This window comes from Mycetomoellerius zeteki, unplaced genomic scaffold (genome assembly GCF_001594055.1).
Source record: "Mycetomoellerius zeteki isolate Tzet28-1 unplaced genomic scaffold, Tzet1.0 scaffold135, whole genome shotgun sequence".
In the NCBI taxonomy this organism is placed as follows: domain Eukaryota; kingdom Metazoa; phylum Arthropoda; class Insecta; order Hymenoptera; family Formicidae; genus Mycetomoellerius; species Mycetomoellerius zeteki.
Window position 1 is genome coordinate 4924690 of NW_017256287.1, and position 21601 is coordinate 4946290.

The 21601-nt window shown below is 31.3% G+C and overlaps 1 protein-coding gene across 1 annotated transcript; it reads right to left on the reverse strand.

Annotated features, from left to right (window-relative positions):
• Positions 1–213: 213 nt before the first annotated feature.
• ninaC (STKc_myosinIII_N_like and MYSc_Myo21 domain-containing protein ninaC) lies at positions 214–20700 on the reverse strand. The gene is made up of 23 exons (XM_018461921.1): positions 20465–20700; positions 19742–19923; positions 16782–16886; positions 11491–11882; positions 11312–11402; positions 10368–10463; positions 10102–10287; positions 9438–9626; positions 9178–9374; positions 8443–8780; positions 8090–8300; positions 7852–7993; positions 7010–7468; positions 6388–6677; positions 5913–6172; positions 5701–5766; positions 5132–5310; positions 4683–4897; positions 1877–1980; positions 1502–1719; positions 866–1053; positions 701–785; positions 214–570 (listed from the first exon to the last, which is right to left on the reverse strand). Exons 1-23 carry the CDS (start codon positions 20679–20681, stop codon positions 271–273), a joined length of 4710 nt encoding a protein of 1569 aa, XP_018317423.1. The 5' UTR covers positions 20682–20700; the 3' UTR covers positions 214–270.
• Positions 20701–21601: the final 901 nt, after the last annotated feature.

Below are 21601 nucleotides of genomic sequence, written 5' to 3' on the forward strand. Positions count from 1 at the left end.
TAAAAAATTCATATAATTTCATTAAAAAAAAACGAAGTTGACCTTGAAATCTCCGAAGCACCTCCATCTGGACAAAAATTATTATCACCATATGATAGCCCCCTTTATATTGTATAATTCTGGTTATAAAAAAATTTTTTTTTACCTTATAGATTAGAAGATATTTCAGGTAGTAATAGTTATTGGGACGCCCTGTATATATAGAAAGAGATAACATTTTATGAAACATAAATGCAATTAATGATTTTGATGTAATTGATTTCTACTTGTTTATAGATCAGCGACGTAGCCTTTGACAGTAATGCCTGGAGCTATCTCTGTAGTAATACTATCTTTGGCGTCTTCTTCATTCCATGCGTTCTCTTTCGCATACTTCTCTGACATTAAGATCATTTCGTTTGGACTCCATTCTGGCGAATCTTTGTGACTATCGTTGCTTTTGAAAGCAGTATTCGATTCGTCTAAGTCGCTGTGATGAGATTTTGGCATTGATTCTGGTAATGTGACACTCTCATATACGGGATTACGTTTCATTGAAGCACGTTGATGAGATGTTTTCCGCAGCATTGCCTAGAATGGCGAATGTCTTTTGAAAATTGTTATAGCAACATGTAATTTTCTCTAAAATTTGATGTATAATTCCTTATTTTTTAAAATATGATATTTTTAAGATTGACGTAAATAAATTAGCATATCTTACTTGAAAGTTGAATGGAGGTGCATCATCATTTTCGTCATTATTGTTCCTGCGTCCAATCATTTCTAATTCTTTGATAGGATTTATTCTATAATGGAAAAAATAATGTTATTAAGAAAAAATTGATTAATATCACCAAAAATTTGCCGCAATCAAATAAATGATTACCGAAAATCATTGTTAATATTGCGATTAATTTTGTTTTCAAACTCCCATTCTGTATTGTCATTTTTGTTTTGAATGTCTGACTCATAGTTGTTGAAATTGCGCATTACCGATGGTTGTGTTTGATTGAGTGGTACTGATGGCAATGACACTTTCTTCTTAGAGTGTACTAATTCAGCTTTATTGATGTTCTACATATAAAATACAAATCATTATGTATGTATATAGAAATTGAAATCAAGGTATTATTACAACTATGTACTTTAATATAAATTCTCGATATTTTTTGAAGTATTATTTTGGATATGATATTTTTTCTAACATCAATGAGGGAATAGAATTTTGAATTGTCAATTTATATATACATATATACACACAAACAAGCTATAATTTTATAATTTGAAATATTTTATAAATTAGGTATTAGATATGTAAATAAATAAAATTTTTATTTTTTAATTTTATAGTAAAATTGAATAACGGAAAACTCGTTGAAGATTAAAAGTCTAGCAATAATTAAGTTTAAGGAGAAGAAATTAAGATTTCTAAAGAAATGCTTTTAATGGAAACAATTTTTAGTTATCCTAGATATGTATGACATTATGTAATCACAATAGCTCATAGTTTATGCAAACTTACGGAGTAAGGAGTATAAGATTCGGAAGATTGGATAGAACCATGTTTATTCGCAGGTTGAAAACTAGAAATACTACGGCGAGATGGTTCCTCGGGTGGACACTGAATGGGAACATTTGGATCCCTGCTGAATGGAGTGTTGATTAAACTTTGCTCACTGTTGACAGATAAACGATGAAGAGGCATGCGATGTAGTGAGTTTGTTGTTTGAACTTCGATATCTAAAACATGTATCAAGTGAGAAAGAATTTATATTTTTTCACATATAGTATATATATATATTGTATATAATACAACATGCCAGCAGGATGACAAGTTTATTTAATTGCTTTTGATTTCTAGAACTCTTTAGAACTTCCTTATAGCGAATTTAGGTACCTCTGGTGTGAATATTTTTATTGGCCCAAGGCACGGTTTGTCTACGTAATGGTGCATCCCAGGACTCATGCTCATCATCGGTTAATATAGATCTGTGAGAATATCTTTTTCAGTTCATTTTATAAATTGTTGAAATGCTTTTAAAATTCCCATTTTTTTAGGAAGCACAATATGAAGGACATGTGAAAAAGGAAATCAAAGAGTAGTATTCACCCAAAAATGTACATAGAGTATTAACAATCTTAATCCTTCAATGCCATTCTAAATATGGCATACTGGGCTTTCTTTTTCCAATGCTTTTCTAATGCTTCTTTCATTGCTTATAGCTTTTTTTTATTAAACATACATTTTTATTAATAAAGATACCTATGTACATTTGCTTGATACCATTATGTTCCATAATGTCTGGCATTTCGATTGAAAAAAATTTTTATAATATATTTATTTTTATGAAAGCTATAAGTAATTGAATTGATTGAGTGTACTATATCCAAGTGTGTTGTTCCCGTAAGTACCGAACAGCACCGAAGAGTTAATTATGAAATTACTATGAAATTACTTGATTTCTGTAAGAGTGAATTGAGCCATTTCTCAATATACTTTCTTCAAGTTCTATCAAATAATTTTTATATAGTATTTTTTCACGAACTTCATATTTTTGAAAATATTTACTTTATCAACTCTTACGCGAAATGTATATTTAATTCTATTTCTTATAGTTTTCATTAATTTTTACTTCTACTTCATTAATTTTTATATTTACTTTTATTAAATCATTACAATCTCTGTGTTTGTATATTTGCAAGTTAAATTAAAACATTTTTAATTTGCAATGTACATCAGGATGGCAAAAAATCAGTTTATTATTTAAAGGAGGATATTAAAAAGAGGCCGATTTTTGCCTACAAAGGTGTAAGTAAAAGGAATAGTATTTTTTTATAAATTTTGACCTGAATATGATAATGTCAATAAAAAGTTCGGGATCGATAGGAAATACCTTGAAAATTGAGCATGAACATGATATATTTAAAGAAATTTCAATATTCTTGTTTACTTTTCAAAGTGTTCCCCAAAGGCCACGAACTTCTTAATAATTTTATCATATTCAGGAAGTCAAAATCTACAAAAAAAAAAACACTATTCCTTTTACTTATATTCTTTTGGGCAAAAGTTGGTTCTTTCTTAATATTCTCCAAAAAAGGCAGATTTTTGCCTAAAATGATGTAAGTAAAAGAAATAGTGTTTTTTGTAGATTTTGACCTTCTAAATATGATAAAATTAAAAACGTCGTGGCATGTGGGAACACCTTGAAAAGTAAACAAGAATATTGAAATTTCCCTATTGATCCTGAACTTTTTATTCACATTATCGTATTCAGGAGGTCAAAATCTATAAAATCTATAAAAAACGCTATTCCTTTTACTTACACCTTTGTCGGCTTCTTTTTAACATCTTCCTTTGATTATTTAAATTTCGCGCGCGCGCATCTGGTCAGCGTATGCGTACAGGTCGAACGCGCATCCGCCATATTTGCGGCAAGTTCGCGCCGCGTCGCGTTTGCAACAAGTCGAACTTTGGTGCCGTTCCGTGTTTTTCGTGTGTGTGGTTCGTTAAAAGCGACTTCTGCCTGCAAAGAAATGCAGGAAATATCGGACAGATATCGGACAATCGTCGCAACGTGTTAATTCGCGCGTATGTATTGCTTTTTCTACGATATTCAATTTCCTTCTAGAATTGCGAGAATTAACGGCTTCTGATCGGCATAAAAGTCAAATGCGCATCCGCCATATTTGCGGTAAATTCGCGTCGCATCGCGTTGAATTGAAAGAAGTTCGATTCGCGTTATCGTGTGTTACTCGTGCTCGACTCGTGAAAATGACTGCTGCAAAAAAATTGGACGAATATTGAGAAATCGTCGTAACGTTCCGATTTGAGCATAGGCAGTGCCTTTCCTGCTTTTTATGATATTCGACTTTCTTCTGCGATAGATGCAGCTTTGAAATGGAGTAACGAGCAAAGTTGAAATAACGATTGGTAAATAAATTTCGCTTGCATTTTACTTGCGTTATTACCGTTATTTTGTGCGCTAACAACTTTGGTTGCCATCTTCCTGTCGGAGATCCCGCTATCTTGCCGGACGTCGATTATCTATTAAAGTTGTATATTGTAAATTAAAGTTTTGATGATTTTCTTTTTTTTTCTTTTTAGAGAACGTACTATTAACTACAAGATAAAAGTCTGTTCGCGTTGCTTGTATTTTTTGCCCTCAATATCTCTACTTCGGTTTCTCTTTCTTCAATGCTTGAATATATATTTTTTTTCTTTTAAGTGCAAAAATTTTTAGGGATTTTAAGCAACGCCAACAGATCTATAATTTTGTTGCCAATCAATTTCCGACAAGATAGTGACCTCTAACAGGAAGGTGACGTGTTAACCTATTTTATAAATTTTTATTAAATATGTTTGTTAAAGCCTTAATCATTTTTAAAACGCAATTTTTTGGGTCCAGAAAAATTTCGCCTTATTAAAAATTTTATATATACATTGTTTAAAAGTTATTTTACATATTAAATGTTAGATTATTGTGTCTAATAATTTTGTCTTAATATGAAGATGTTCTTTATATAGTTATATTTCTATTAAGATAATTATTAATTTCAAGTATCTAGTATTCATGTATATATGATAAACTTTGTTATAGTATCAATGTTTTATATTTATAATATATATTATATATGCTTCTAGTAATTTCTCCATCCAAGCTTTTGTATGGGTTGAAATTTAAAAGATATTTTAAATAACTTACCCTCGTTTAATATTTAAATTCGAAGGATCATTTATGTAATTCATATCGAAATACGGAAGTTCTTGTTGCATATTGAAAGGCAGTTTATATACTTCAGGTGGTTTCACCTCACTTATGTAGACATCTATTTTGGCACTTGGATCGACTTTTTCAAGAGATACATTTTTATTTAATTTCTCCAAAGCTGCCATAATCGATTGATTGTATAGATGAACCTATTACATAAACCTTTGTTAATTTATTTATAATTTTCATCAAAAATTTCTATATTGCTTTATTTTATAGAAAAAAATTAGAAAATTTATTCATTAATATTTCTTATGTTTTTAATTAATTTTTTATAAAAATTGTTTGAAATTCTTAATAACATATTTTCTTGTATTAGAAAAATCTAATTTAGATTAAAAGAAATTAATTTGTAAATTCTAATTAAAATAAAACAATAATACCTGTTGCGATAATTGTACGAAATCTTGATAGCGGGCTGCACGGTACCGTAGGAGAACTTGGAACATGCTTTTCGATCTCCATTTGCTGCAATAGAACTTGATGAAATCTTTCGTCTCTTGGTTCATCTTTTCCTTGAATAAGGGCTCCATTTCTTTTCTTACCATATGCCCCCTGAATGCTGAACAAGTATAATAATGAAATATAATTTTTCGAGTTTACAAACGTTTTATATATAAATTACAATTTATTTAGGTATATGCACTGATAGTTTAGATAACATATATACTTAAACTTTCATAAAATTCCTTCAATTTATGTCACACAAATCCTGCTATAAGTATTTTATAAATGAATTTAAAAAATTAAAAATATTTTTTTCTAATTATTATATATAAAATTCTAAAAAAAATAATTTTGTAATTTAAATTTATAAAATATATTATTAAAATGTAAATACTTGGAGTTGTTTATTGTTGATAGTACATTGTAATGAAAAATATGTAAAGTAGGTGAAATCACATGTTTTAATCAAGAATTAATACTATTTTTTGTATTTTTGAATACTTACTTTTCTGTATCATCAAAGCCGCTTCTTCTTCATTAAATGACTTTCTCTTGATTGATATTTTCTTCACTGAAATAATATTTTACCATCTTTGAAATATTTGAAACTTTGCAGGATTATTTGAGAACCACATATATAAATAAAATTACTTATTAAATTGTATATAATTAGCGAATCACATTTATCGCGATTTATTCGATCGGAAATTTACTTACCAACTTTCTTTTTGATATCGTTGATTTTCAAGGCGATATTTTTGCGCGCTAGAAAAGCACGCATCATGCACTGTACTTTTATGATTTTTCTCACTTGAGTCTCATATAAGTGCGATAGGTATTCCTGATTGTAGTACTTTAAAAAGACTTTACTCTTGCCGATAATCCATCCTTCCATTTTTAATCTGATCAAAAGTAGTCTGCAGTTGTCTTTCGTCATCTCTACTGTTTCGTCAAAATCGAAAGCTAAAAACTTGTATCTGTAATCAAAAAGAATTGCCTTTGCATTTCATAATACGAAGACGTGTAACAAAAAAATACTGATTATGTTGCTTGATGATTAGTTATATAAATTAAAAAAAACTCATACATTTAGCTTTATATTAAAGTTTATTAAGCACGTTCTTTCTCCATAATTTATTATATTTAATTGAAAATATTATTTCATAAGGCATTAAAGGATTAAAGAATTTACCTTCGAAGAAATTCTTGAAAGGGTATCCTATACGGATACCCGCGTCGTTTGGCTTTTACTGTATTAAGAACTGCTAATGCTCTGATTTGTTGTCTGACAACTTCCCGATAAAAGCTGCGAGGAGCATCCTCAAGATCGGAACGTATGCATCTTACAAAATGCGTGCCACCGTTTCCCGCGCCTATCGCGAGATTTTTTAAAATTTCAAGACTTGTTGCTCTAAACGTCAACGAGCACGTTCGCATCTTGCGTGTCTGCGAATACTGTCCTCTGGACGCAGTGTTATATTTCTGTTGAATTTAAACGAAAGGTTTCGTTATAATGTAAACTAGAAGAAGAAAGTTCGTGATTTTTCATTTTCAAGTGCTTCTATAATGTTTAAATTAAGAACCCAAACAACAAAAAGTGTCTGAAATCGCGTTATAAGACATTTTTTTGCGTCTAAAAGACAACTTACTGTCTTATCACAATTTTAGACTTTGTGTTGTTTGAGAAATGCCCCAGATTAGAAAATGAATCAGTCAAATAATATCTGTTATTGAAATTAAAATAGATATATTAAATATATATTATAATATATATCTTGATGTAATAAGAGATACTTTTACTTGCGACCACTTACTCGAAACATAGAAGATTCCTGCATAAGGGTACTCCATTTTGTTTTCATTGTTTTCTTCGCCGCGAGACAATGTTCATGAACAATTGTTAGGTTCCCCGACTTGGTTAGCTTGTTGGTGAACATCTCTTTGACTGCATCATGCGAAGAGTATCTCATTGTGCCACTCATCTCTGGCGGCACGAAGTCTCGATTTTTCGTGGCAATTTCGCTAGCATCATATATCAATTTACCGATATAATGTGCGACCGTGAATTCGTGCGAACTCACCGGTTTTATGTAAATACTATGTTTATGTTCTTTAATCCTCTCGAGAATGTACTGAGCATCTTGCATTTGCCGCGAAGCATCATCGATAATATGAAAAAGACCATTTTCTTTGTTCATCAATTGATCAACTACTTCCTTATTATCGTAAAAGCATAATCGTTGTATAGGTATATCCTCTTCTTCCTGTTCTTGCTGAAACCGTAAAAAAAAATAGAAATTTTTTCATTCATAATGTAGAATTATTAATACATTTCGTTAGTATATTGCTGATTTGATATATAGATACGTATATGAAGTTCTTATGATCATGACTTAATTAATTTTAAAAGGCGCGAGTAATTTATAAATTGCTCACGTAATTTATATATGCGATGTAATAGTATATATTTAATAATGTTCGCGAATATTAAAACGTAAAATTATAATAGGATATAATTCTTTTAAAAATTTAATAAAAATAGGAAAGAATATTTTTATTATTTATATAATAAGAAAAATAGATACTGAAATGAAATCTTATGAATTTGGTATAAATTAATACATATTTTAACAGATTATTCATTACAAATTTTTACCATTTCCCAGGCGAATACTCTTTGATTATAATAATATTGCATTTGCTCATTTATTGTATTCACTAGTAATTGTTCCAATCGATTTATTGAGAAACATTCGAGTCCAAAGTGATCAAGGATACTGATAGAATATTTATCACCACTGAAAATTAAAGTAAAAAGGTTTTAAAAAATCACCGATACAAAATCCTTATCGATATTTTATTTTTTTTTGCATTTCGATAAAATTTTCACTTACTAAAGGCTACGAGTCATTGAAAGTTTATCGTTGATGATGTTGATTATCCAGTCTACTAAACGCTGATAAAGAGTGTTCGCCAAGATATCTCGTGCCTCTTTTGCTTCTTCACAAGTATGTTTCCTACGTACCGCTGATCCCTTTACGACCAAGCAATAATTAACGAGCGCCCAAATAAATTTCTTTGAGTCTAAGCCAAGAAGTTCCGCCACTGCAATTCGCAAAAACTAATCGGTTTTCGTGTCTCGTGGACAAGTACACACTTCAACGTGATTTAATATGTATATCAAAATAAATCTTTTATATATATAAATTGCATTGACAAATTAAATTCTTTGAATTCAAGTTTTTACCTCTATTAGCAATTTCGTTGTTGTCCAACTCAGCCTCACCATTATTGCCTTCGACAAATCGAATCTCTCCGAGTATCAGAATCGCTGCAAGAATTTTCCAAATAGTCTCGCAATGCTCTTCCATATCCATGAATTTAAAACATTCCGTAAGTTCTTTAAGTTTAACAACGTTGTTTTGCGGATCGTTTCTCACTTTGCACGCTCGTTTCTTTTCAATACTTTCGGTTATTCTGAGATATCGAAGTTTTCTCTCACTTGGTAAGAAATACGATTTTAAATTTTCTGATGCTTCGAGATCGTCATAAAAATAGTAAAAAACATGGAAGTTTGATTGATTTCTGAAAAAGTATTTTTTTATTATGACATGTTAATACACTTTTGCGATTTGTTATCTCATATTTTCTATTTTATTATATTAATTTTTTATATTAATTAGATTATATTTTCGTTTTATTATTTTTATTATTCCATTATTTTTGTATATTTTCTCAAATTGTAAAAAAATTATTATTAGCACTGCATATTTTCGTTATACACGCCTGTACAATGGCAACCCGTTGTACATTGGAATATGGAATGCGATATATTCTTTGATGTTTTAAATTTCAAATTACTATACTTTACAAAATTAAAAATCTTTAAAAGATTAGAGATCTTTAATTAATAGACTTAAAGTCTGTATAGTATATTACGTTATAGAGAGATAAAAGTTCCACTATAATATAAATAAATTACTTGTCGCGAGTCGAAACGCGCCATTTTTCTAGCTGATATAGCCAGAATATCGCTCCCGATGCTTTGCTGGTTGACCCGAAAGTCGTCTGAGTTTGCAAAATACATCTGGTAGAATTAGCATTCAGCGGTGTTCCCGCATTCGTAAAAGCATGAATAATTTTTATAGCTTGCAGCACTCTTGCTCCAGTATCGTGACCCTAAAAAGAGCAAGTTTTCTCGTAATTTCATTTATGTATCTAATATGGTTGCATCGAACTCACTTTTCCAAGGAACATAAGGTGTTCCACTAAATGCAACATATTCGTCGTTTTCCCGGAGTTACTTTCACCGGCCAGCAAAATGTGTTGCGATTCTTCGTTGAGCATAACGTCTTGAAATGCGCTATCCGCTACAGAATAGATGTGAGGAGCATTATCTGATCGCGATTTGCATTGGTATTTTGCATGATGCTGCAAATAAAATTGTTCAGATTTTTGTTGTATAATTTATAATAAACATTTGTGGTTTGCAATTTTATTATTGAACATACATAATTAATAATTTACAAGAGTCTACTTTTTTTATATATGGAATTATAATTTATTTGATATGTATATAAAATTATAAACAAAATCTGGAGATATAAATCAAAAAGTAAAAATGCATTTGATATTTCTTACATTATGAATCGATTATAGACACAAAAATATTGCTTACATTATGCTTATTTATACAAATTAATAGTCTTTTATATCATGCTTGTTTTTTTATATTTTATATTTTTTTAACTTCTTTTTATTATATTGATATTTTTCCTATTTGACGTTTTTAATAATGAAAGATTTAATATTGATTTGGAGGAAAAGATTATGTGCACAATAATATTATTTTTGTTAATTTTATGAAAAAATGATCCAAATGTAGAAAATCTAACATAAGACTTACGTGAACACTGTAAATATCTTTCTCCTCGTTTGGGTTGAGTATCAATAAAATGTCGCCAATAAACGTGTGATATTCACCTCGCTGCAGTCTATCGCGAAGTTCATCCAAGATCACATCCTCAGTCAAAGTATCCAACGCTGCTAAGTCCTCCGTAAGCATTTGTTCCTGTGGTTCATCTTGATGAGTCTATCGAATAAAAATTAAGATTTTCTTCTAATATATATTATAAATCCAACATTCGTAGTTCAACTTGCGCAAGTCGTTACCTTCAAGAAACCTTCACGAACTATTGATTCGGTTTTTCTTTGTTTCTTACCCTTCTCCGAAAAATCCATTGTCAGTGCTTTTATTTCTTGTGTCAACTAAAACATCATATTGTATATGTATATTCATCTTTTTGATTTTTACAGTAATTTTTAATTAAAATATTTGAAGACTTTAAAAAAGAAAAGGCAAATCGAGGCTACGTACCTATGATCTAAGATTATGAAAAAATTTTAAACCAAGAAAATATTTAGAAAGATGTAAAGTTTTATCATTTTTAATAAATAATAAATTTACTATTAGAATTTCCATTATTATTTGTAGTAATTAATCGATTAAATTTTAAGGAATTAAAAACGAATTATGTATTTAATCTTATAATGTTATTGATATGTAAATTTTATGTATAAATAGAGCGAGGTCATTGAGCTAAGATATGCCTTCAGTGGTCATTAGACTCTATGATAGAGATGATAAATAACTTCAATTTTTAAGCAGTTTTGTGTTATTATACATTTTATTATATATTTTGTTTAAATATTATGAGAAGACACACACACACACACACACACACACACACAATTGGATTACATATTTCATATCACCTCAAGATTGATTTTGATATCTTATTCTTTCCTTCCTTTTAAGTTACTAATTGAATTATTTGTATTTACAAAAGTCTAAATTTTGTAAATATTTTGTCATTAAAAACGTGAAATGTATGAAAAATTTACTAATTAAAAAACTTATTAAATAAAATGATCTATTGCCTTGCACGCAAAATTTGCGTATTGATAACAATTAACAACTACATCACTCTCAACAGCTATAGCACTTTAAAGTTAAGGATCTGGAAATCCGATAATTTATTGACGCCATTTTATAATCATGCATCATATAATTTGCCTTTTCTAATTCAGCCTGTATTGTACTAAAATCGTATTACAAGATAATCGTTTTCGGGTAGCTCCGATAGAAAAGGATGCTCGATAATCTCCATCATGTATGGTCTGTTCTCAGGATTCTTTTCGAGACACCTGAAACGAATGTGTCGCCATAGCTTTCATGTTATTTTATTCGCGATATTCATTCATAATAAAGAGATTTTCATGTCTAATCACGTACTCCGAAATGAAATCATTGAAATTTTTTGACCAGTTGGCAGGTCGGTAGAGAGTCGGTGGTGGATTCCGAACGATTTGAAAGAGCGCACGAGTCGGATGCATGTCCTCGAACGGTGCTTTGCCGTCGGCCAGCTCTATTGACGTAATGCCGATCGCCCATACGTCGACTCGGCTGTCATATCCACCGTCGACTCCGTTATCTTTGCTGCCAATCATTTCCGGTGCCATCCAAGACGGTGAGCCTATGTAAGTGTGCCTTTTTTCAAGTTCATTCTTCATTGTTCTTGAGAGCCCAAAATCCACTAATTTCACTTCGCCTTCTTTCGTCAAAACGATATTGTTGCCACGAATGTCTCTGTGGATTACGTTGTGTTCGTGCAAATGGATCAGAGCCTGAAAAAGAAACAATGTGTAATATCTGCATTATTAACCTATTTATTTTATGAAGCTGAGAAATTTTTGTTGATACAGGGAAAGATTTTGCTGAAGTATCTAAAAATTTAGCTAGACATAGATCTGAAAATTTTGTTGGACTATCAAAGTTATTATGTAGGACACTCAAGCTGGTTGCTAGAATGTCAAAACTTTTTGTAGCATTACTTATCATATTCGAGATTTCTATATAATTATTTTTTGATGGTCCAACAAGAGTATTTTCAGAACTATATCTAGCTAAATTTTTAGATACTTAAACAAAATCGTTCTTTCCCTGTAAAAATTAGAAGCCTGTAGATAAAAGGCTGTTAACAGTCGACACCTTCAAGGAGAAAACTTGTTATATACTTGCAATCAATTTAGCAATAGAAAAATATTTTTTAATGGCATTAATTTATTTCTTTTAAAAATTGACAACTACAAAACACTATTATTTCATGCTATATTCTGAGATCGTAGAACTTAAGAACAACACGAACGTAATATCTTCGAGCTACGGTGATGCGGAAGAGAAGTTGGCAACTCGGCACCTTCAGCGTCTTGCGAGAATCATCTTTATAGATTTACTGCAAATTGAACAATCTATAATTTGCGGCCGACTGTGCTTATAGCGCGTAACAAGCGCGGGTCAGTGAGCAGTTCTGACGTAGCATGAGCATGAAATCATTAATACCTGGTTCATCAGCAAACCATTTCAAAGCTACACTCCGAAGCTAAAGCTGAGCTACCTTATGAAGTCGCTCATTATTAATGTGAAATTTTTCATTTATTTCCTGCGCGCGAACCTTCAATTTATTTTTAATAAATTTATTTTTAATAAATCTATATTTGATAAATCTTTTAATTAATTAGCTATAATTTCAATCAAGAAATATAATTATTTTCATCTTTCTATTTAAGTTCCTGTATATTAGACTTATTAATTTCAATATCAGATAATGATAAATTTGAATTATTTGTGTGTGATATTGTTATTTTTTTTAATGGATCTATGCAACAAATTATTATTTCTATGAAATTTATATTTTGTTGGATAATGTACTCGAAGATGTTTCGACAAATAAGACGGAAAGATAGGAAATAATGAATGTCCGTTAATGAATGTTCATTGATCGGATGGTAGACAAGAAATAGTTACAAGAGTAAGGAGGGAACTTTCAGGAGGGACGAACGAATTGTTAATTGGCGGATAAAGATTAAACGGGATATAACGATCGCTCAGAAGAAGCATACTGGTAGTTCATCTCTCGTTCTTTATCTGTTTCCCGTGCTCTCTTTGTGTTTCTGTTTCGAGCACTGCGTTTGCTGCGCACTTCTCTTCGCGGGCATTTATTTCGCGTGTAATTTGCCGGCATTAAACGTCAGCGTGGTCTGATTTACCGCACGAGTGACCGTGGACGAATCGCTACCGGGCCCATGGAACACGTATCTGCGAGGAAAGAGCATAGAGGGGAGAGAGGGAGGAGGAAAAAGAAAGAGGGAGACGGGAGGGTTGCGTGCAGTTTCCAAGGTGGATAAGGAACGGCATGGGCAATTGGAGGGTGAGGAGAAAAGGCGGGGAATGCTGGACCCGGTGGCGAAGGGCATCGGATTGTGCGTGCACGGGGCATACCCGAAAGGTAGACCCACATAATGATTTAGTGACAAACTGCTTGGATCGTAAATATTATCGCCGTGAGCCATGAGCCACTCGCGAGAGAAAGAATGCTGGGCCCATTACACGTCGTGCCCTTTCGCCGCGCTTCCTTGGTGAACTTATGAGGGAAGAGAAGTGGATTTCGAGAGAAATATCTTTTTCTCATCGTATGAAAAAGAGAAGACCTTTGTCAGTGATATTGCACGAGGTTTTTGATAGTTGTAATTAGAAACTTTAAAATTAGAAAGAGAATTTGCAAATATTTACGTGTTCGATTAAATACATCTTCCATGCTTTTAACTATACGATTTTTAATTAGTATTTTCAACAATACATTAGACTTTAAATAATTTTATTAGTTATCAAATATATCTATTTTAGTTTCTTTATAATTGTAATTTACTGTTACTAATAATATCTAATAGTTTTTCCTTCTTTTCTTGATTTATTCCACGCATGTGATATCCTTTTAGGATTTAGCAAGTACATATTTCTACACTGCGCTTCTTCCCTATAAATAGATTGAACATTTATTGTATTTCTATATAGAACGTGTTATCAAAAACGTCAATTAATTGAAAATTATTGATTTATAATATTTTAGCTCACATATATATCTAAATTTGAATTAAATGCGTTTCTCATTAATATATAAAGTGTTTTAAGTATAAACGGAAATATACATACGTATATTTTTTTCTATATTAAAGAGAATGTGAAGACTATATCATAATGTAGTTGTTGATCATGTATTAGCAATTTATCTTGCATGGAATTTATCGGTGCACGGAATACATGACGATAATAAATATATTTTGAACGCTTACTGTTTAATGGCTCGTGACGTTTATGCCATATCGATCAATAGTTACAATGTTGTAGCGGTTGAATAATCATATAGAATAGAGGGTATAATCAACGGACAAATCTGTGCGGATACTGGATAAAATAGAAATTATTGTACTATGTTAACAAACGGAAACAAATTAAATTTTTTAATTTATTGTATAAAATTTTATTTCCTCGTTTTTTATTATTTATAACGTTCTAATTTTAAATCAGATTTCTCTTTTGTTCCTGTTTTGCTATAATTCTTATTGAAGTGATAAAATAAAAGAAATTTCAAGAAATTATATTATTCTGTTAGTTAAATAAAATCGATAATACAGCAATTAGTAATATCGTTGCTTTACTCATTAGTTTAATTATTTCATTCTTTGTATTTGAAACATTGATGTCTTTGCTATAGCTAATATTAATTTTGTTTTGCGCACACATCAATGATAGTAAATAAAGAAATAAATAATGAAATATAGAAATATAATGAGCAAGGAAAATCAATGACACACGAATCAAAGCGGAAATGGTCACTTAAGATCCATCCTGTAGCGTGCATCAGTCATTCGCTTTTTTCTCGATTCTCATCTTTATTTTTCCTTCCATATATACATGTGGCTTCTTAAGTTCGTTGAGAAATGAGCACGATATCCTCACTAATTATCCGACCTCCTAGGAGAAACCGGAATCATGGAAGATAGCATCATTGTAAATAAGCGAATCCGTTTTCTGTGACCATTAACTATTAAACAAAATCATAGCAATTTATGAAACGGAAGGTTATTTAGCTCTCTGTACTTCAGTCCTCTTTTACCTTTTTTTTCTCTTTTTTCTATTTTTCCATTTTGCTCTTCTGCTTTTATTTTTCTTCATATAAGTTTTATTCGGATTTCAGCTTGTGCTTTATTCGCGTCATCCCATTTCCGGCTCGTTTCGTCATCTACCGATTATTGCTTTCTTCTTTTTTGAAACTTGTGGAAAAATTAACGGCACGGCTTACGTTTTATGATTGTCGTAAACGAGGGTAATATTCTATTAATGCGGCGGTTTAAATTTATCGTGACGTTAACTGTATTTCCCATTAATGTTAATAATGATCAAAAGAAAAAAATTAATATTTGTACTGGATATGAATTTCGCGAATTCATTAGGTTATTGCTTTGTTTTTGAGACCGTTATTTTATTGTTTTCATTAAATTAATTGTTAATTTATTCGTATATCTATACATATTTTGATAAAAATGTTAAACTATTTTACTTTTACAGACGAATTAATTTTTTATTTGAAAAAAAATTAAATATATGTATGTATTGTCTATTCAAGAAAATTTTTATATAACAGAATTAAGACATTTTGTCCAATTTGCATATTTCATTTTTTATTTAATGTTTTATTTAATTTTTATATTGCGTGTAATTACATGCAATTATCGTATATATTAAATAAATTTTATTTCCATTTCAGTATTACAGTAGCTCCAATATCCTTTAAAATTTTTTAATTTAAAAAAAATTTAGTCATTTATCGCGTAGTTATCATAATTATTAGTAAATTGTATTTTTGTAAAGTCGCAAAATACTTCACTTTTTTTGCGTTTTGTAATTGCACAGCAATATACTTCGACGCCAATGCACCTTCTGTAATCAGAGGGGGATAATCTGCCGCAAGATAAAAGCATCGTCTGGACATACCATCCAGCATAATTATATCGTAATAACGCGACTATTGCTATGGCTATACACCTACTATTATCATTTCTGTCGGTTCACTGGTGCGCTCTGTCATGCAAGTAATATTTATTACGCTCCGTATCAAGAAAGGGAGGAAGGAAACAGAACGACGAGGGATAGTGAGGGGTATGGTGAGGGGTAGATTGCGGCACAATTTTGCTGAACATTCCGCGACGGCCACCTTTCTCGGCTACCGACGTATATAACTTCTCCGTACCCGAGCAAAAACTAATTACCTTAGTCAGGCTCACCCGTTTTCGGTCGGTCAGATATTTTCACGTTATAACATCCATAATTTATTATTAATCTTATGTCTTATGCAAAACTTGTCTCTTACTTAAGATATTTGTCACTTATCTCCATTAATTAATTTTATTTCCTGTTGTATTATGTTTTTCTGAGGGATATTTTCATGATTATTTCAAGTTACTTTAATTTACATATCATCATTTCAATTATAATCTATAATTAGTCTAATCTTTTTTATATAAGTTTTGTATCGCAAAATAAAATGTAAATAATACAAAGTCAAGAAAAATTATTATACATTATAAGAAAATATTGTACTTTACAATTTAACGATATGGTGTATATTTCGTAAAAAATATACATACTCGTATATTGCAATATATATTACGCAATAGGAAACTTACCTTGATTACTTTTTTTAAAACGAAGGCAATATGTTCCTCTCGTATTCTTTTGTCACTTGCGATCATTCCACGAACGAGATCCATGATTGTTCCACCCTCGCAGAGCTATAACATGTTGTTAGTTAATTATAATACATTCGAGTTAAAAAATCTAAATTAGATTAGTTGAAAAGAGGTAACCGCAAAATTGCGTTTATTTATCGAATTCGAGCTTAAACTCGTCATAAATATTATGAACGATTCACTGCTTATACAATTATTATTGTGTAATAATTCTTAATCTTTTTACTTATGATGTAATTGTGCAACATAAGATTGATATATGTTAATTGAAATGCCATTCTAATTGCGGAAGTAATTTGTATCAGTGAGTGAGATTAGAATTAAGTTCCACGTGTACTTCTTCTGCAAGCCTTTGGATAAAATATCTTTGAGAATAGAATTTTCTCCTAATTCTCGTTTTTTGTGATATTATGCTTAAATGTGCATAAAACTTTTATTAAGCTAATTTTTGAATGTTTCTTTATTAGATACGTTTTATGAAAGTTAATTTAGGCAGAAAAAGATTCTCGTAATCTATTTCCCTATAAATTAAGCATATAAAGAACTTATAATCGAAAAGTATAATAAACTTCGCGTATATGTTACATGAAACAATTACATGAAACGTGCGGTAATCATGAGTAAACGTGATCCATTGCTACATATATGTTACCCTAGACTATCTTAAATGAATCACAATTTGTAATAGATTTAACCCTTTTTTCACATTTTTAATACATATTTTATTTAATCTCACTTCTTTTCTCTCTCTCTCTCTCTCTCAAATTAAAAATATTCATTATTCTTCTCATACAAAATATATTTATATAAAATTCTCGCTAGAGCTCACTTATACTTAATCTAGATTATAGTTTTGCGTTCAGTTTTGTTAAAGTTAATTCGCGAATAACATCCTATTCGTATATATATATGAGTGATAATGAGAAGAACCTCTTCTTCAGATTTTACTTGCAAATAGTCGCGAAAGGTCTCACCGAAACCTTACGTTCGCGCCAATAAAACTCGCTCGATATGAAATACCACCAGCAATAAATCTTTGCCACATTGTCGTTGCACGTCTCTCTTTTTTTCTTGAAGTTCTCGGCCCTTGTTTCTGCTTGAGCCGTCTTAAAGTCGATTGACTTACAAAACTGCTATTCGGTCCGCGTTGTGCCGTCGACGAGATGCGCCACATCTCCTTTCTATCGCTATACCAGCCTCCGCGGCCAGTTGCTCCTTTATTGCTTGTAATCTCCGGCAACGAGCAATCAGCGAGCTTAACGTAGCAACCGGCGACTCATTACGTTTCTTCGTTGCGGATACTTAGCTCGTCTCCGAGCCTCGCACGCGAGTTCGCTTGCCGAAGTAAATCGTGAAATTCAGGCGGATTTCGTTTTTGGCATGTTCGCGCGCCGCTTTTGAATCTGTGCGAGACCGAGAGAGAAAGAGAAAGATTGATCGAGAACGTGGGTGGTCGAAGTTAAAAATATAAGAAATTCTTGTAAGCAAACAAAGGTATCAAATGAGGGTGGATTATTATATGAATGATTATAGATTAATCGAGATTGTGTCTGTTTAGTAGTATTTACGAAATTAAGTACTTTCCAAGTTTCGGAATATGTTTTTCCGTTTAAATTAATATTTATAGATTTTCATAAATTAAATTATTCAAAATTATTGCAAAAGAAGATGGTGACACTGAGTGTATAACTCCCTCTCTTTTTTCTCTTTCTCTTTGTCTCTTATCAAATTAAATTTGATTAATAAGGGAACTCGAAATGTTAGAGAATAATATTTTCTTTCCATATATACACATTTAATTAATTTTTCTTATTTTTATATTATTGAAAATACATCATATATTTTCGTGACGGTGTAATTTCAGAGTTAATGTCAAAGAAAGTACATCTTATTGCCAGTTCTATATCGTGTAAATTTAAAAGTTAATAAAAGTTAATGAAACGACTTTCTTTAAGAAACTTTTTGTGCATCAACGTGTTTCAAACGACAAAGGCATGACTAAAGGATCCCGATTTCTGAGACAACTCAGCGGATTTTTGAGTGCATGTATTACGTCAACTCTATCGTCGCTTTATCCGAGATAAGTAATAACGTTTTGGGCACACACCGCGGAGGTCCGTCCGTAAATTAGAGCCGCGACGTGCCGAGGCTCACCTGCGTACACGAACGAGTTTAATGATTGTTTAATGGGGGCGCGTGTGTCGTAAATTATCCTTGTATTCGACGGTCTCAATGCTTGAAATTGCCTCCGGGTTCTGAGCACGGATATACACGGCAACCCTCGCTTTCTCTCCCTCTCTTTCACTGTCTCTTTCAAACCGTCTTCATTTTTCGTTCTGCATCTCTACATTCTGTGTCTCTTTTTCTTTTCCCTATGTTTTTCTCTCGTTGAAAAATTACAACGTTAAAGGAAACATTACAGGGTATGTTGCGCGACATCGATAGGAACTTCGCTGCGATTCCGAGCTTCGATACAATAATAAAAGTGATTACAACTATAATAACATGTCTTCGAACAGATCGCGAGCCTATATAAACGAGCTCTATTCACGATGTTAAATTATTTTTTATGATATCGCGACTAAAAAACATTCATATTTAAAATATGTATATTGGACATCAATACTTATATTAAAATTATCAATTTTTGAGGAAATTAAAGAAATTATAACAAACATCGTTGATTCCATCTTTATTTTTGTGAAATTTACGTTAATAAAAAGTAAGATAATATTAAATTTAGGAAAGGTATATGAATTATGAAAAGGTTGATTTATTCAAATTTGGAATAGTCACTTTATAACATATAAATTATACCTCCATATTATATAACTCTGTAAGCTTTTTATATTTTTCTATGTGATTATATTTTTATTTTATAATCTAAAGCTCCTTACCTCCATGACAAACCATACTTCGTCGTAATCGGATTTCTTCGGTGATCGTCTGCGATATATTCCATAGAAATCCGGCAGATTTGGATGACCAGCGAAATCACGAAGAATACGATATTCCTCTACAATCAAAGACTGCGTTTCCGGCGTGAGCTTTTGAATCTTAGTGGCAACTTTTTTATTTCCTGAAACATAATCGATATGTATCTCTGTATGTGATTATTCTTTGTTGTAGTAGATAGCAGTTTTCCTACGTTTATGATGTATTTATATTAGGGATGTACCGGTACTCGGCCTTGTTTGGTTCTTTTACTATCCGGCCGGATAGCTGGATATATCATTAGCATCCGACACTAATATATATATCTGAAGTTTTACATTGAAAGTTCGCGTCATGCAGAATTCTATTCTTTTCAGCTGAACTTCTTATACAGTTCCTCTCTTTCTTCTTTTTCTTTTTACGTTGGAAAAATAAAGAAAATTATTATCGCTATTTGTCTTTTGCTTTCCTTTTTTCCTTTTGTTTTTTTGAAATAAAATGGAGAAATTGCACCGGATATCCGGAAAATATTCTGTTGCATGTTGGATATTCAGTGCTATATTCTTTCTGGATATTCCGTATTCGGCAATTTTATGATCCGGTACATCCCTAATTTATATTGTGATTTACATTTTTATGATTTTATTTCATGTATAGACATGAATATATATTCTATTGTTGCGTACCAGCTTGATGATCAATCCCTTCGTAAACATTGCCGTAAATGCCGGTACCAATGCGATCCTTTAGTTCATATCTTTTTCCTGGATCTTGAATGCTGTCCAATCGTTTAAGAGTCACAGATCCTGTATCCCGGTTCTTACTCCGATTTTCCATTTCCCTCTGTTCATCTCGGACGTTATCGTGCCAATCGTTATTTTCTCGTTTTCCGAAATCGTTCATTTTGCAGATAGACAGCGTCTACCATATGAAATATGTCAAAATAGAAACTCTCCCAAACTATTTATATAAATTATTTCAAGTATTTAATAATAATTAAAATATATGCAAATGCGGAAAAAAGTATTCTGCAAGTGATAGTTTTTATGCAATTAGGGATTAAAATATTTGAAACAATATATGTATAATAACGTTTAGATTTCTTTGAAATAAAATGTTATTAATTTTATGGTATAATTAAATAATTAATGCATATTTAATAATTAAATTTTAGTTTAGAATAAGCAGTATCATTTAATAATAATGACAATAGAGAGCATATTATATTAAAGCTTCAATAAATTATTTTATTAACCAATGTATATAGTTTTTCGTGATATACAGATTATGTCATACGAATTTTTGTATTACTTTTTTTTTTCAGAAAACTGATGCTTATGGATGTAATACTTGTAGAGAAAGAAATGCATCTTCACATCTTCAGAAAAATACATTTTCTTCTTGATCAAGTCGCAGGATTAAGAAGATGATTCTCCGCTCTTGGAATATTTTAAGAGACGTCAAGATTGGGTCGGTCGAGTGTTTTAGCAGCCCCCCTTCCTCTGCCCACAAAGGTGAGTGCTAATTATATTCTCTCTCGAGTACCCCGTGAACGAGTGGTAATCGCTAATTAGTAGCTTGCTTCCTGAAAGCTTCGGCGGGCGTTGCCGGAGAAGAATGGGGCGAAGAAAGGATCGGAAAGGCATCGTTGGCTACGAACCTGACTCGCATCCCTGTCTGTTTATCGATCGTACGTTTTAATCGAATTATACAAAGCTTACGCGCTGAGATTTAATCAAATTCCTTTTACACAAACAAATTAACACGCGTTCATCGGAATTTTTCTCAAAGTGAAAATTACTTTCCTTAATTCGCAAGACAAG